This window comes from Amia ocellicauda, chromosome 9 (genome assembly GCF_036373705.1).
Source record: "Amia ocellicauda isolate fAmiCal2 chromosome 9, fAmiCal2.hap1, whole genome shotgun sequence".
Classification (NCBI taxonomy): Eukaryota; Metazoa; Chordata; class Actinopteri; order Amiiformes; family Amiidae; genus Amia; species Amia ocellicauda.
This window is the reverse complement of record NC_089858.1, coordinates 6,723,678-6,740,237: the sequence shown is the minus strand read 5'-3', so window position 1 is coordinate 6,740,237 and position 16,560 is coordinate 6,723,678. Positions and strand designations below refer to the sequence as shown.

The 16,560-nt window shown below is 40.7% G+C and overlaps 2 protein-coding genes across 2 annotated transcripts in view; both read right to left on the bottom strand.

Annotated features, from left to right (window-relative positions):
• The window catches only part of scai (suppressor of cancer cell invasion), a 51,531-nt gene extending 46,816 nt beyond the window's left edge, over positions 1-4,715 (bottom strand). The window contains exons 1-2 of the mRNA XM_066712885.1: positions 4,384-4,715; positions 4,054-4,111 (exon numbers count right to left, since the gene is read on the bottom strand). The gene's annotated coding sequence lies outside the window, so the exon portion shown is untranslated. The remainder of the gene's footprint in view (positions 1-4,053; positions 4,112-4,383) is intronic.
• Positions 4,716-5,553: 838 nt separating this feature from the next.
• ppp6c (protein phosphatase 6, catalytic subunit) lies at positions 5,554-15,868 on the bottom strand. Its single transcript, XM_066712884.1, has 7 exons — positions 15,762-15,868; positions 14,140-14,235; positions 10,503-10,568; positions 9,878-10,019; positions 9,368-9,447; positions 8,832-9,041; positions 5,554-8,563 (listed from the first exon to the last, which is right to left on the bottom strand). Exons 1-7 carry the CDS (start codon positions 15,834-15,836, stop codon positions 8,315-8,317), a joined length of 918 nt encoding a protein of 305 aa, XP_066568981.1. The 5' UTR covers positions 15,837-15,868; the 3' UTR covers positions 5,554-8,314.
• Between the last annotated feature and the right edge of the window lie 692 nt (positions 15,869-16,560).

Here is a 16,560-nt window from a genome sequence, read left to right as displayed (position 1 = left end):
AGAAATACAAAAGCACCTGAAATAAAGGTGACGTTTCTCTCTTAATTGAATATATTTGTCACTATTTAAATGTTAAACAACCACTTAGACGTTTAAATGTTTAATCTCCTAAACATTAATTCTCGTCCCCACTATTGATGTACCTCAGTTACAACTGGTCCATCACATCCACTCCAACAAACAGCCTTTATCCTTCCTCGCCTTCTCACAAGTCCCAGATCTGCTCCATATGATTTATTGCTGCTCACGTCGCCATACATCTTCCTTCTACGGTTTTAAAGCGGCGGCTCGGAGTCGTCTCTGTAATTTATTCTCTCGCCGTTCGCCGGGTCAAACCCAAGACGTGAAGCGGTTGCCAATGCCCGCCGAGCACCGACACGCTCGGGACGCCACCACAGAGTCGGGCACTGAAGGGGTTAAGCTGACAACTGACTGGTTTTGCCCGAGCCGCATACAAGATGATGTGTATCAGGGAGCGATTAAAGACAAACAGAAGGGATTGATAATGATGCTTCAGGGCCACTCTTCGTGTTGCTCTTATTAGCCTGCAATAAGAGTTCCACATGGATGGGAAACCTCCCGTCCCGAGTGCAGACTGAATTGTGTAACCTCAAATCCACCAGCTCCACCAGACTCAGGCCGTTCCACAAGGATTCAATGGGGGTAGATTTGGAGAGAAGATGCTCATCAGGTCGTGTGACAACAGCAACTCCTTATGTCCAAAGAGAGAAGGAACTGGGAGCGACATTCTTAAATGCACTGGGAGATTTCAAAAGCCTGGACACGTGGGCTGAGGACACTAAAGTCTGTAAGGTAAGCCTATTCTGTAAGAGGTGTAGACTTTTTAATTGTCAAATCCAGATAGTTCAATATGTTCAATCCAGTAGCCCCTATATCTGGATTAACTCAGAGTCTTAGGAGTACATGTTACAGTCAGTGCTCAATCACCGGCAGCAGAGAGGGGACTGGCCTGTTGACAGGGAAAGCACCTCTCTATTGTCGGGCTGCTTAGAGCTACTTACTCCACATCTTCATTAGGTTACCATAAATCACATCTGGGAAAATGAAAAGCTGTAAACCAGCAGGCTGTCTGTGTGCTGATGGCCTTTAGATAGCAGCTTAATTCAATCAAACATCTCCCCCAAAGCGGGGATGCAAAAACAGAACTACCCACTGTCTGGAGACTGCAGCGATGTTTAAAGACCGCTCAATGGGAGGCGGGCTTCACAATACTTATCACACCACCCTTCTGTTCTATAATAATGGGGGTTGGGGGGGTAGCACCAGCACATACTGATCAATACCTCATAATAAACAAAAGGTGCTAACATCTAACTTAAATTGTCCTTCTGAAAATGTGAAAAGCAAAAAGCAAAGTTGACTTAAGTGAAAATGTGGTAATACCACCGGAGTTAACAATGCTAACTCACTTTTTCCCTAAGCCCACCACAAAAGGGAGAGAGAAGAACTGGCATTTACCGACTGCATAATGATGTGAAAACTCGGGCAGCATCCATTTCATCTCTGGTGAGCGAGGCGTCCCTTTGAGTTCCTTTGCTCCCTTTTACCCCCTCCATGGAGACGGTGTTTACATTCAAGAACACCTCGGCCCCCAGAGAGAGAGACTCTCTGCCGCCTACACAAATAATATGGGAATACCAAGAGTAGAAGAATCAACTAGCAGGCGTGTGAAGCACTAGGCTTGACACAATGCCTTGAAAAAAAGTTAAGAATCACAAACAAACAAACTAAAAGAAAGGCCGTTGACTGACAATAAAATTAAGTAAACCAAAGTAAAATGTCAGGGTTTTATACAGGCTCAGTACAGAGACAAGACCATCTCACATCTATTTGACAAGAAGGGGGCTACAGCTTCAGAAGCAATCAGTCGTCCCAGTGAATTATTCACACAGATAAGAGAAGGATTGGTATTTTACAATCAAATTTGTAGCCTACTTATCTATTCAGGATATAAGATGCTTTGTAATGAGACATGTCATCTCAAATGGGTTTCTTTCTTCATTTAGGAATGTAATGGGTAAAAAGCACAACTGGAGAAGAGAGACACTAAACCTCCAGGGCAAGGACTGTACTTAGGAGGTATGTGTAACTACATACAAAAACACATTCATACTTACAGACAGTACACAGACTAAAAGCCCTGTCAGACTAAAATCAGCAGCCTTGATGCTGGAATCATGTGTATGCTACCAATCGCCAACCTTGCACTGGATTAAATGGATGGATGGATGCAACATAACAATAAGCACGAAGCAGAGCACAGATCAGTGTCTGGTATCCAGCAGTAGGACCGCATTAAAAAACAAAAGTTTCCAGGCTATTGATATAAATATAGGCTACAATGGTTTTCAGTTGTGGACAGTTAGCATAGCTGCAAAGAGCGACACAAGGATGGGAGAAAACGTTGGGAGAAGTGTTTCAGTAAGAGTATCTTGATCATAGAGAGAGAGAGAGAGAGAGAGAGAGAGAGAGAGAGAGAGAGAGAGAGAGAGAGAGGACAAAGCTGCAAAGGTTCCAGACAAACGGCTGGTTGGGGAGGCACCTGCACATCATACTAAACCACAGGGACAACAACCTGCGCCAAGGCCCCAGACTTCCCTCAACACCCTGACTGTTACAGCAGACTGGCACCATTTTGAAGCGTCATGTTCAAAAGGCACCATCTTCAGTAAGCATGCAAACACAATATAATAATAATAATATCCATTTGTCAAATGTGTTTGTTTAGGTCCTCTGTTCTACTAGTTGGGTATAGTAGTATTTGAACCTGTGGATTATACTTATTTTAACTATTCAGTATTAACTAAAATAAAGACTGACCTTTGGGACCTTATTGGTCTTTGACCTGTGCAAACAAATCCAAGCATTATATTTGAGATATGGATTGTAATGAAGTGGGGCAATGTGGATCGGTCGATGTCAACAGAATAGTTTAATCAGAAGCAAAAATTATTAAAGACAAAAATGATCAATTTGCATCTGGGGGAAATGCCTAGATCACCACAATGTTGAAGACACTAACTACACCTTCGTCTTCTTTTCCCCGTCAGACATTTTCCAGTTCTGACACACATGATTATTCACCATCTCTAAGCACAATAGACCTATATACATAATCGGTTATAATGGTTTAGAAGGTTTTCTGGTTTAGTTTAGCCTCACATATCGGAAATCTAAACAATATAGTATAGTATATTCGATTTACATTTTACAATTGGTTTGCGTGCATATTTCAATCACCACGCAGACATACATGCACAAATTAATAAATACATAAATGCGGGGGGGCGCACGGAAAGATCCCTTTTGTGCGCCTTTCGCAGCTGCTATCCAGACTCACTGCACTGCATTGGCCGTGTTGTACTTCGTTCACATTAGCGATGCGGAAACAGTGCAGACAATCCGCACACAGCACAGCTGCACACCTGGCTGCACTGGGCAGAAATATGGCACAAATGATGGAAACCGACCTGGAGTCAGAGAAACAGCGGTAACCCCTTGGCCATCGAGAGCTGAGCTAGGAATAACGGCTTGACGGGGTACGGCTACGTGATTTGAGCCGTGCCATTGACGGCTGCCTTTACAATAGTCCCTCCGATGGGTTAGGAAGACTATGCGATGATGATGATGATGATGATGATGATGATATTTCGGAGAACACAGTGGTGTTCCTCTGATGCTTCCTCACGCAGCCCAGGCTTGCTCTGCGCTGGTGACCTTTCATTAGTGACCCGCTCATGTCTGTCAGTGTCACAGACTGGTAGTGGTCGCCTTCAAGCAGCGCAGATTTCCGCAGATCTGCGAGGCTCCACCAATTGGATCGCTGGGATTCTGCACATCTGCGCAGACCTGCGGAAATCTGAGTTTCCCAAACGCGACCATTTTCTTCTGCGCTCTGCGAGGTACTACTAGTAGTAGCAGCTGCTCCAGTACAAAGACACATCAACACGTTCAGTTCAGGTACGTTCAACATGCCCCCCAAAACTGAAAACCCGCCACATCCGAAAAAGCAAAGTAAACCTGGAGACTCACGGCCCTGCGCTGTGCGTGCTGCTGGATCTCCAGGATTTGGCTGCCAAACTGCTCGACCCTGCAAACGCAAACACGCAGCACTGATTAGAGCGGCAGGAGAGATGCGACTCACTGAGCAGAGCCCGTAGCGCAGCCAGCGCAGCCAGCGCAGCGCTGCTCACGTCCACGCATGCCAACACAAGACACAAGCACACTCAAACATGCAGACGACACTTCGGCGTGCAATTACACACTGCTTTGATCATGTTTGCTATGTTATATAACAACATACAATACTGTCGTATTCCCTTATCTTAACAGCAAACAAAAATGTATTTAAAAAAAGCTTACGTTTTATTAATTTGTTCTGCTTCCAAATATTCAGGGAACGAAAGGCAATATTCCCAGCGGTTTGCAAACGCGCCCTCACGTCGTTTAAATTGCGATTTGTAGGAAGCGCGCCGTTGTGCACTTTTATTCTCTCACTACAGATGCAGGCAGGTGGCGAGCGTATGCAAATTTCTACACCTAATCAAGTCAAGGCATCCAATGCAGTGTCGCACCGTCATTTACTACTTGACGTTTTGAAACCCCTGGCGAAAACACGGTTTCCTATGCAGGCTGTTTGACTACTGATGCAGTTGCAGCCAGCTGCGGCATCCCCGGACTCGGCGCTCCTCACACTACCTTGTTGAAAACGTGCGTGAAGCTCCGCCCCCTCCTGTGATTGGTCCCGGGTGTTGTCCGTTAGCGAGGACCCGCGTTTGATTTGATGAGGCGGGTGTCAGTCAGAGCCGAGGGCGGAATGAAACGGATGTTATGTTGGTAGTCTGGGGATGCAGGTCTTATTTGTAACACCGCAGCGCCGCCAGCTGGCCGATTATGACGCAATGATTTGCCATTGTACATTTCTCTTCTATGCTTCATGTAACAAGTTACCCAACCTTGTAAAGCTACTAAATTACTCCAGTGCTCGGATTTAAGAGCAATTCAACATACGGCAGAGAGAGACTGGTGGGCTGTTTTAGATCTTCAATCCGCACAATTTTCTTTGTTCTGTTTGGTGACATGATTTGCATGAGTTGTGCACGTTTCGACCCCGTGTTTCAGCAGCTGCATCAGCCCAATGCAAACGTGATCCACGCACTCCCTTCCGAGCGGTCTACATTTCCCCCGCAGCATGAGCCAACAGATTATAATGCCTAAGCAACTTAGCAAGGGTGTCTAAACGAGTATTTCATTGCAAATGCATACAGTAAACATGCAATTCCTGCGAGATGAATAGGCGCATGTACTCAATCCTGCTACGGTCAATGATCTGTATCGTCCAAACTCCTGTGAGAAGTTGCTCTGAGATCAGACACAAGGGCATACGATGCAAGAGCCACTGGCTTCCAGGTCACAAATACCTGACCCCTGACCCCCTCCAACACCATCCTTCTGTTTCTCTTGGTCATTTCAGGGAGATCGCAATCTCTCCCCTAGAGGCCAGCGTTCACAAAATTGCAAGCAGAAGCTATGTAGTTAATAATAAAGGCGTTTTATTTTCAATATTTAACTTGTATGTGGGTTGCAGTCTCTATTACAATAATAAAATACAACAAATCTGAGAGAGAGAAAAAAAACAATACAATTATTTAAATTACAAACTCATCACAGCCAAGATTGGCCATTCTCTTGGGTGCCTCCTCTGGCTTTGTTTAAAATGAGAGAGTAGAAGCCCAGCAGACCACATACTCCCAGTTAAAAAAAGGAAAAAAGTTGCCATATTACATCTTGGATGTTTTCTACAGAGCACAGAGGCCGATAGTCCCATTGTGTGCACCAGAGTTGTGTGCATTACTTCGCTGCTGAAGCTGAATGCCATTTTCATATTTGACACTTTTCATACATTTGCTTTGACTTGTAATGCATTGTGTTATTGTTGTCAACGTCCCCATCTTTAAGTCTCAAGTTTGACAGCATATCCTTCACCTGAAGACAACTAATTATTTTGAGACTTGAAATATGCCAGACACACATCATCATCAACAGGTCGACATATATCCCCTAACCCCTGGAAAGCACATTACGGTCAATGTATTGTCTCGAGATCAGAACTTTGTCCCACAATAACCGCACTCAAAGTAAGTCTCTGCCCACCATACTGCTAAGAAATGAATTAAATATTTTGGTGCTTTTTCCAATCAGTTGTATCACTCGCTAGAGCTACTTTAAAAGAGGACTAAGATGAAACTGGAAAACGGCAGCAAAAATAATAAATAGAAAATGGTGTTGTGACTTTGAAATTAGATGTATACACTTAAGGCAAGAGAAACAACAACTAAAAACAGCTGCAGCAAACAGGCTATGAAACGCCAACAGAACACCACACCGTGCACCTCCACAACACACTGGAGCACAACTAATAATCATCAGTAAGGCAGGCAGGCAGGCAGACTGGAAACATGAACAGGCAAGAAACAATAGCGTGCTGAAGATGGGTGTCTTAGACATACACTTTCATGGTTGCGTTTCTGTTTGGATTTTAGTCTTCACGGATCACTACCTAGATTTTTGAGTACTTGCAAGGACTGGATGTTCCTCGATTTAGAACATGTAGGTTTGATTATGGCAGCTTTTAAATACATAAATCCAAATATTGAAAAAGGCATCCAATTGCATAAATTCTATTGAACCTACCTGGCTTGTAAGTCGCAACAGACCTTGATAATGCAGCTTTGTTTTCTGAACTATTCTGGGCAAGGGGAGATTCAATACTCCGTTTCTATTAGCTAGCTTCTCAAGCAAGGCTGATCAGTGTTTTGTATAGAGTACGTCAGATTCTGTCTGAGGAACTTTAAGGTTAAACAAGAAAACAAAACATTAAATCAGGAATTTCACCTTGCATTTATAAGGATTGTTCTCTGTTTGGGAGACCTGCTGTAAGGTAGGGACAACCTGAATGGAAAAAGCAAACTAAGCAAGCGGTTTGCACATATTGGGTGAACTGTGCACCAGATCACACATCTAGAGCATACGACAACACTAGAATTGGCCTGTTTAATGAATTTCTTACAATTGTGTCAATACACTAATAAAAAAGCAATGGTTCAGTCCAGGTCTCACATTATATCTTAGAAGATACAACTTCATTCTGTGCCAAGTATTTAATTTGTCCTGCGCAGATGACAATTGCCTCATATTAATACATTTTGTATATATTTTTAAAATCCAATTCTTGTCAGTGATTTTGCATCACAATAGCAGTAAATCAAATCAAGTGATAATTATTTTCAACTTCAGAACAGATCTATTTGTGGTATTCATTATTGCATTTGATCCTTCTAACCAGGTCCAAATACTTAAAGTATAAAATATATTAAACTCCACAGCTCCTTGCATGATCCATAAAATCTGGGAAACAAGTACAGCTGCTGAAGCAAAGTACATCCATTGGAGTTTTTAACCATCCTTTCCAAACCTACTGATTTTACATTTAACACAAAAAGTAAATTAAGCACCAATTAAATATTCTTCTACCTATTCCTAGACCAACTTTAGAAGATGTTCAGAGGCATAGATGAAGGAGGGCTTTTTTGAAAGCATTTTAACTGAGTCTTAACATTTTTAATCCAAAAGGATTCCAAAAGAGAAAAGTAATTCTCTACAGAATATACACCCTCTGCAAGCAAACCAATGGAGAAGGGAGAAACAATGAGCTACAGGAATGACACAGCTGATGACAGGGGCTCAGTTTTCAGTGTGCTGGGACACCACAAATTTGGGCATAAACTTACAGGTGGGAAAACCAAAGCTTTGAATTTCCATGAGGACAATAATGATCAGATGCTTATGACAAAACTGTGACACAATAACTAAAGTCATATACAAACGCAACTTCCAGTTCTCACCCTTTCCTCAAAAATAATACTCTGGAATACATTTTATAGGCATCCACAATAAAAAGCTGTCTGTATTGCCCTCCCATCATCTGTAGGTTTTCCTTTATTTTCTGATTTCATTATACTGAGTGAATGCCGAGACTGCATTGCTTTTCTGCGAGGGATGAAAAATGTCTTGAGACTAAAACAAATGCAGAAAGTGCCAATATTCAATAAGCTCTCAGATTGTAAGTCTTTCCAGCTGCGGGATTTGTAAAAGGAAAAATCAAGATCTTGAATAAATCTTTAAATAAAAAAAAAAGTGGGGACAAGCAATCAGATTTCAGCAACAAAGCTTGTAATTATATATAATATAAAAAAAAAAGTGAACTACAACAAATTGGAGGGGGAGGGGCTATTTAAAGGAAGTATGGTGTCGTCGTTCTGGGGGGGATTACTCTCTCCGAGTCGGGCACTGCGCGGAATAGCTTGGGCTCCCGTGTGTTGACATCTTTGAAGACCATGATGGACGCAATGTTGCCACAGCGGTAGCAGTAGTTGGGCGCGGACCACACCGTCACCAGCTTCTCGTCAAACATGAACTTGTACCCCTCGTGGACGAGCTGGTGCGCCCTGCAGATCAGCTTCAAGTTGTTGATGTGAACGAACTGCAGGACGACAACAGAACAGGTAAGATCCCAGCAATGCTTACTTTTGTTTAAGAATAAATACAAAATAAATCCCTTCAGCACGATCTTCAGCTGGTTAAAATGAGCACCTTCTGGGGTTCTAGAATACAGCGCTACAATAACCCATGAGTTGACACAATTACAGTACACAATGACTAATGTTATTTCTATAGCACTGGCAGCACATTTCACAGCACAGGAGGATAACGCCAATAAGAGTCTCCTCTGGACGGGTGTGGTGACTGACCTCGTTAGTGACCTTGGCCCCAAACAGCCAGCCCGCCCCCCGGGGACTGATGGCCCAGGTGTCCACGTCTTCGGGGTCCGACCACACCAGGTCACAGAAGGCCCCCTTGTGGGGAATCTCCTGGTTGCGCTCTATAGTACGGATCTGGTCCAGGGTTTTGATGTCTGGAGACAGGCCCCCATGCACACAGAGGATCTGTTCATCGATCAGCTGCACACAAAGCGCACGTGTTAGAGGGACACACTAGACCGAGAGCAGCGCTGGTCTGCACTAGCACTTCATTACTACATTCATAACAGAAGACCACAATGTATAAAGATGCAGAACATACAATTTAATTCATATAAGGCCTTTGTTGCAACTCAAATATTGATCTGCTGTGTCTCCATGTAACTAGATTACAAAAAACAACAATAATGCCTCAAAAAAATGGTTTTAAAATTGAAAAGAAAGCCCTGGGATAATCTGATTTCAAGCTGAGCCATGAGCTGAAAGACAGGCGAACCCAAAGAGAAGGAGCAGGCTAGTGTACTTACAGCTGCCACCGTCAGCATGTCAAACACTTTAGTACAGTACCGCCAGGCGTTCGCATTCCCATACTTGGTTTGGCACTCGTCTGAAAGAGGGGCGAAAAAGAAAAAAAAGAGTAGCATCTACTATTAACCTCTATATCATTCAGATTATGAGGCCACCACATTAATCTCACAAATGAGATGTTAAATATAATATGATCAGTGGTTTCACACCAACATGCTGACACGGACATCTGCTGACGAGGTAACAGGTACATCTGCAAACCAAAAGCAGATCTATAACCTGATGGAAATGCTGCTTAGCTTATTGGGCAGGTAAGTCCAAATAGGAATATATACAAAAAATACACACATAGTCTGCTAATAAATCAGGTGGGGTTCTTTTCTGTGACGTCTGACTGCACTGTGGAACATGCCGACCACACCCGTAAAGTCAGCGGCGTAATGATGCGCACAATGACATCACCAGTCAAAGTGTCTCAGTGACATTCAGCCTGGACTAAGGAGTCTTACCGTAAAAGCCATAGACCTGTGTGATTTGCCGGCTCTCGTGGTTGCCTCGCAGCAGTGTGATGCGGTCGGGCCACTTGGCTTTTAAGGCTAGGAGGTAGGTGAATGTCTCCAGGCTGTAATACCCTCGGTCTACAAAGTCCCCCTACAAGGGAAAGACACCAAGGTCAGTGTGAAGCCCAGTTAGACAAACAGCCAACTGTTTCTACATACAAATATATATATTTATTACAGCAACTAATACAATCGGTTATGAGGGCTGCAGAATCAAATGTCAGCTTGAAGAACAAACAACATAAAAACATGCCAACAGATCAATGAGAGGAAATAAGATCCTTCTATCACAATGGCTGAGCACTAGTCTGCAGACAATATCATTGTTCTTTAGTGAAATAATATAAATAAGTGAAGTGAAAGCCTTAATTTTTCACTTCCCTTTGTAGTGATGGGAGGTTAAAAAATAGTTTACCTTAGTCTGCTATGTGCCTTTATATATCAGGCTATATATGCAGACATGCAAATAAATCCTGTGAATCACATAGGTCTTTTCTTTTTTGTTTGTTTTTAAATATATCCCTTAAAGTAGATTAGCCATCACCTTTTTTCTTCCCCACAGCTTTGGACCTACCATAAATATGTAGTTTGTGTCTGGAACCTGTCCTCCTGTCCTGAAGAGCTCACACAGGTCATAAAACTGGAAGACAGAAGAGAAGCTGAGTTTAATTAAGGGAGTTAAAATAATCCCAATTCAGTCACTGCCTGCTTCCAGTCATTTAACACGTCAAAGTAACAGTTTCACAGTGATGACTCAGCAAGCAGGTGAGCTGATGTTTTAGACCCATGTGGATTAAATGTAGTAAATTAACTGACATAATTCATGTAAAACTTAAGTGGGAAAGTGTTCTGATTGCATGACCTGTAGTAAAACCATTTCTCTCCCCTCTATTTAGATATATTACAATACAATAAATGAACACTTTCATTAGCCTACTACAGCTACAAACAGACATTTTGACACTTTGGAACAAAGCCATACAGGAAGCATCTAGTGAGTGTAAAGACCTTAATTAAAGCAGAAAATGAAGTGCATTTAGGCAATTTACTTAAAAAACAATATGGCTGACTGACTCATCTAGGAAGCTTTTAGAAAAGTGAAATGCGTTTTTCTGGATTTGTTTGTTGTTATTCTGTCTCTCACTGTTAAAATACACCTACCATTAAAATTATAGACTGATCATTTCTTTGTCAGTGGGCAAACGTACAAAATCAGCAGGGGATCAAATACTTTTTTCCCTCACTGTACTTGTCAGACCTATACATCAAGGGCTTCCTCTGTATTGCAGCTTACTAAGAACATGGTACTCCTTTCATAAAACCATCTCGTTACTGTGACTCATAATACAGTGACCTGATTAGAGCTGGGCGATATATCGAGTTTTTGCGATATAATCCAGGTATTATTTTGGGCGAAATTCTAAATGCTTATATCGCTAGCATCGAATTTGTCATTTGTATGCAAATGTATGTGCAGACCCGGAAACCATGGGATGTGGGAGCAGTAACTATTTTTTAATGCAACCAATCACTTTGCAGGAAATGCTTGTCAATCCTTGTGGCCAATCGCTTGCAGAAGACACTTGGTCATTTTTTTTTTAATTCGGCCGATCGCCTTCCTCATTTATCAAAGTAAGGTGGGAGAAGGAATGAAGAGGAGAGAGCACATGCATCTCCACGGTGTGTTACAATCTAATAATTTGTGTTGCTGTTTTGAGGTCCTTAATCAGGAGATGCAACTGCTTATAAAGTTGCATGTTTATTTTACAAACAGACGGGTTTGTGGAATTACGATCAATGTTACTCACAATATTAAGATTTTATTTAAAGCAATGGAAGTGAATAAATGAAATAATAGTTATTAAATGTTTGAGTTACACACTAAAAACAGAAGCGAACGGGAATATAACCACACACACAGCACTATTCAAGCTAACCCTGCTAACACACAATGTTGCCACAACATTGTAGCATGTATGTTAGCTGTGAAGCGGCACCCCTTACCAAACATGTGAGCGAAAAAACCCAGACACTTTAATGCACAAGTGCACGTTACGCCCCCCAGCACCCCCAGCCCGCTAAATTAGATGTATAAAGAATAAAAGTTTGTTTGCATTTTAATAAATTGGAAAGCAAATTAAACAAATGCAGAATGTTTCATTTTCTTTTTATTAAGATGGTGAAGTGGTACAACAGTTTTTATTATTATAACTATTTTGTATTAACATGTGCTGGGACAGTCAGAGGAGAAATGTCTCTGTCTAGCAGATGCGAAATGCGCCACTATAAACCTGGCTGTGCTAAATCTACCCGAATCTGTACCTTTTACAGTGTATGTGTTGCGTGATTACTATTACTTGTTATTGTTGTTATGCGACCGTAAATCATACTGTGTATGTGTGTATATAATATATTATATATATCCCATAACAACATAAGTAATAGCAATCACACAACACTTGCGCTGTAATGTGTTGCATTCTGCATATATTTACCATGACAGCTTGCATGTGGTATTTGTTAGTTTAATATTTAATGATTCAAGAAATGCTTGTATTTTTAATGTCTTTGGTCTTATTTTGTAGCTTGGATTAAAACAAGAAAGAGAGATATATATTGTGTATCGCCCAAACGTCTAAAAATAGAGATGTTATTTTAAGTCATATCGCCCAGCCCTAACCCTGAAGTTAACTCAACATGTTAATTACTTGCTCTACTGCACAACAGCAACTCAGCATGAAAATACACACACTAAGGCAGATTGAGTTACATGTTCTACACATATTTAAGGTATTATGTTATATAAAGAGGTAGCATATATGAAAATGAGTTTTAACCTTGTTCATTTAAGTAGGAAATGTTCAGGTACGAGCAGAGACGGGATCTGAATGATCATTGTTCTAAGGAGATTGACTATAAACCTCTTTTGACCGGGGCTATTGGTTACAACTATAGAAGTGGTTGGTTGATGCATTACCGGCCGCTGGAGTCATTTACATGATCAAAACTACTTTTGAGTGATCAATTCATGTAGATCAACTCTAGCATGATCACTGTATTCAGTCAAGACTCTCATTAAGGCTACAAGCACAATAAATGCTTTTAATCCAGACAGTGAAATGCAAACAAGGCCATTCTAACTGCTGCTCTTGGACTTCAGGTGTGAACTGAACTAACAATGGAGCAAAAGTGTCTAAACAAAGTGGTGACATTAATGTGTTATGTAACAATAAGCTTGTTCCTCATTATTAATGTACCACCCAAAAGGGATGTACCTAGGAATTGGAAATAATATAAAATCACAAAGTTTAAAAAGTACTCAACTTCATACACAATTTGAGACAAGTTCCTCCGAGAAAACTTCCAGACTTTGCAGCACCACCACAAGAATTATGCTCACATGTTCTCCCAGTACGCAAGCGAAAGGGTTATGCTCCCCGTGTGTGTTACTGTAAATGCTGGTGGCTATGTAACATTATTTATTTATATAAATGGACATTAGTGAACTTAGTTATTAATGCACCTCTTTGTCACACTGGAATCAATAAATGTTAATTGTGCTTATTGGATGTCACATTTTACATGATTAACAAAGAATCAATTCTGAAGACCATTCACTACAACACACACTAATACTGAACATTATGTTATTTAAATGTTGAGCAGCATTATAGATGTGCTGTGCGCACTATGGTTTCTTTAGGAATGTAAAACAGTTTGGCTTACATTAAGAGACAAGAAATAAAGAGCTACAGAAATACAGCATCATAGTGTTCCTTATTTTGTTGATGTTTAGTGTTTTTTTCTCTTTAATCCTTACCATTGTGGTGACTTTTCAATGACTCAATACATCAAATTCTATTCCTGCAGAAAAACAGTTCTACAGGCAAGTGTCTAACATCACTGATAGTTGCTACATAAACAATTTTCTCCCAGTTATGAATCAAGAGATGTCATCTTAAAGGGGTGTGAACATAAAGTGGGCTGCATCGTACTGACATTGAACTCATGTGTGAAGAATAGAAAGACCACTTACAAGACATTGTCTTAAATAGCTGAATAAAAAGTGATGTTAAAAAGTATTTTTCACAACCCGGCTCTTTGCTCCTTACTTGTGTGGAAAACACTTGCAATCTGCTTGCAATCACACGAAAAACAAGAACAGCACATTTAAGTGACTGATTGAGACGCAAGGGAGGAATGTACAGTACCTGGCCATGTATGTCACCACATACTGTGACTGGAGTGGACACAGGCTGGACATTGGATTCTTCAAGTAACAGGTCACAGACGTAGTCACATAATCGCTGGGGGAGAAAAGGGAGACAGTGTCACTCTCAAAGCTTGATCTAGTATGAGACAGCAGGGACAAAGTGAAAAGACACAAACAACACTGTTGCCTTGCCTATCACATTCCCACAAATTAAGACAGCCCCCAATGCTGTCCCCATATGCATCAATGAAGAACGTAATCCAGCAGCATCAACAACCTGTACTCACACAGGCTATAATAAAAATGGAGGATCTCAAAGCACTTTGCAGTAATGATGCGGTCTAAAATGACAATCATTTTAAGACCATGGCAATAAGACAGCAGCACCATAGGATGAGCTTGAAAGGTTGGACTCAGTTCAGTGTCGTCATTTATACAAAGGATAGATATCACTTAAACAGTGACATGATGTTTTGGAAACAATCAATGAAAAATAATTCCATACAAAAGGATGACATGGTAACAATGAAATTCTGTATTTATTCTCATGTTTATTAATTACAGTCCTGAAGGAAGTTCACAAAGTGCTGAATTACAATGTTACGTAGTTTTCCCCACCCTACCCTATGCCTCACAAAACTATGCCTGAACCTCCTGTCGCCACACAAACTAAATGAAATCCCAGAACAGATCTTGTGCAGGCAGATTGTGAATTTGCACTGGATCCACCAGTCCAATTATATATATGGACAGACACAAATTGTGCTTCGCAAGAACAAACTTGCAAAAAGGACATAGGCTTTGAAAACAGAAGGTGAAACTGAGACACGAGTATCATTATTACATAGAATATTTTTAGCAGGTCGTAACACCTTCAAAGGATTGTACATAGGTTTGGATATCTTCCCACTTTCACTTAAAAACGAAAGCCAGCCCTATTCACACACACCCAGTTAGGAGAACGACACAAGATCAGTGGTTCACACATATGACCCCTTTTGGTGTTGCTGGATAAAGAAATGGGATAACAAATCATAGGGTGAATATTCCAGAATATGATATTATAGAACTGTGGGAGATACAGGATCATTTTAATACCTTTTCATGATCAAAAAGATGAAAGTGTTTACACAAATTCCATTTAAGGCTAAGTAGTATGCTTTAACTATAAATAATCTCTTACTTACTTAAACTAACCTCATAAAGTTTGTATTACTAAATTAAACCAATTAGAAATATAGTTTCCACCTCTTAATCAGTGTCGTGTTGATTTACCGTGCTTTTGCTATTCAACAGCAAGGATACAGCCTAAGCCCTTCATTTTCTAACATAATCAGTGTTTAAGTCAGCTAAGGCCTGAATGTATCCCTTTGCAGTGTTTCACTTTTTTGAAATACAATACAGCAATTAAGTGTCGAGCCCCCATTCATAGTATTTATTAAATATGGTTCATATATGTTTATTGTCATTTCAGTTACAGTGAATCGCTGTTCCGCTCTCGGTATCCGATTCCGGTCCCAAATTAAACGTCTCATCGTACAATAGTTAGACCACTCCGCTTGCTAAAACTGATACAAACATACAATTATTTAATTTCTTAACAGCCAAGTCGCTCCTTACCTTGAGGTCATTTTCTGGAAGGTATTTACACTGTCTTGCAATTTCCACATACTTATCTAGATCCAGCGGCGCCATTTTAGGAAAACAACTGTTACAGACGCCAAAAGGAAGAAGAGAAACGTCACTTCCGTTTGCTTCTTCTTGGCATGAACCAGCCAATCAGAAGTCTCCGTACAGCCCTGCGCGCTTCCTGACTTCACAGAAGGCATTGTGTGTTTTTTTGTCTTGGGGTCTGCTCCTTATAGAAAGTTTTAAAACGAGAATTTTCCAAATACCGATACTGATTTTACGCTGTGTAGTTTACAGAATTGCAGGTGCTTTAATTACGTTTACGTTAACCTTCAATAGCTTACCAGATTACACTGATGCATACAGAATGTGTGTATAGCAATACCACTAGCCAAAAGTGACTAATGTCAAATTGAAACTTGAAGCTCAGTTCAGCTCTCAGAGTTCAGATGTTTTGCTAAAATAAACAGATCTTAACATGTATAAATCCAATGTTTTTTTTAGCACTTTTACATGGTAATCTGTTGTATTGTAATCAAGCATAATGAAGTGGTATAGATTGTAAAATGTGAGATACAGTTAATTCCTCAGATTTTTTTTGTACTTAGTTTTGCACGCGTGAATGGAAATTAAATGTGCTCAAATGATTCATATGCCATTTTATGGGAGTGTTATTCATAAGAAGATAAGTAAATATACATAGATTGTAAGGAAACCATAGGCACTAAGTAAAACTTATAGATAAATATAAATCACATGCCCACAACTGGCCCCTCTGGAGCAGATGTCC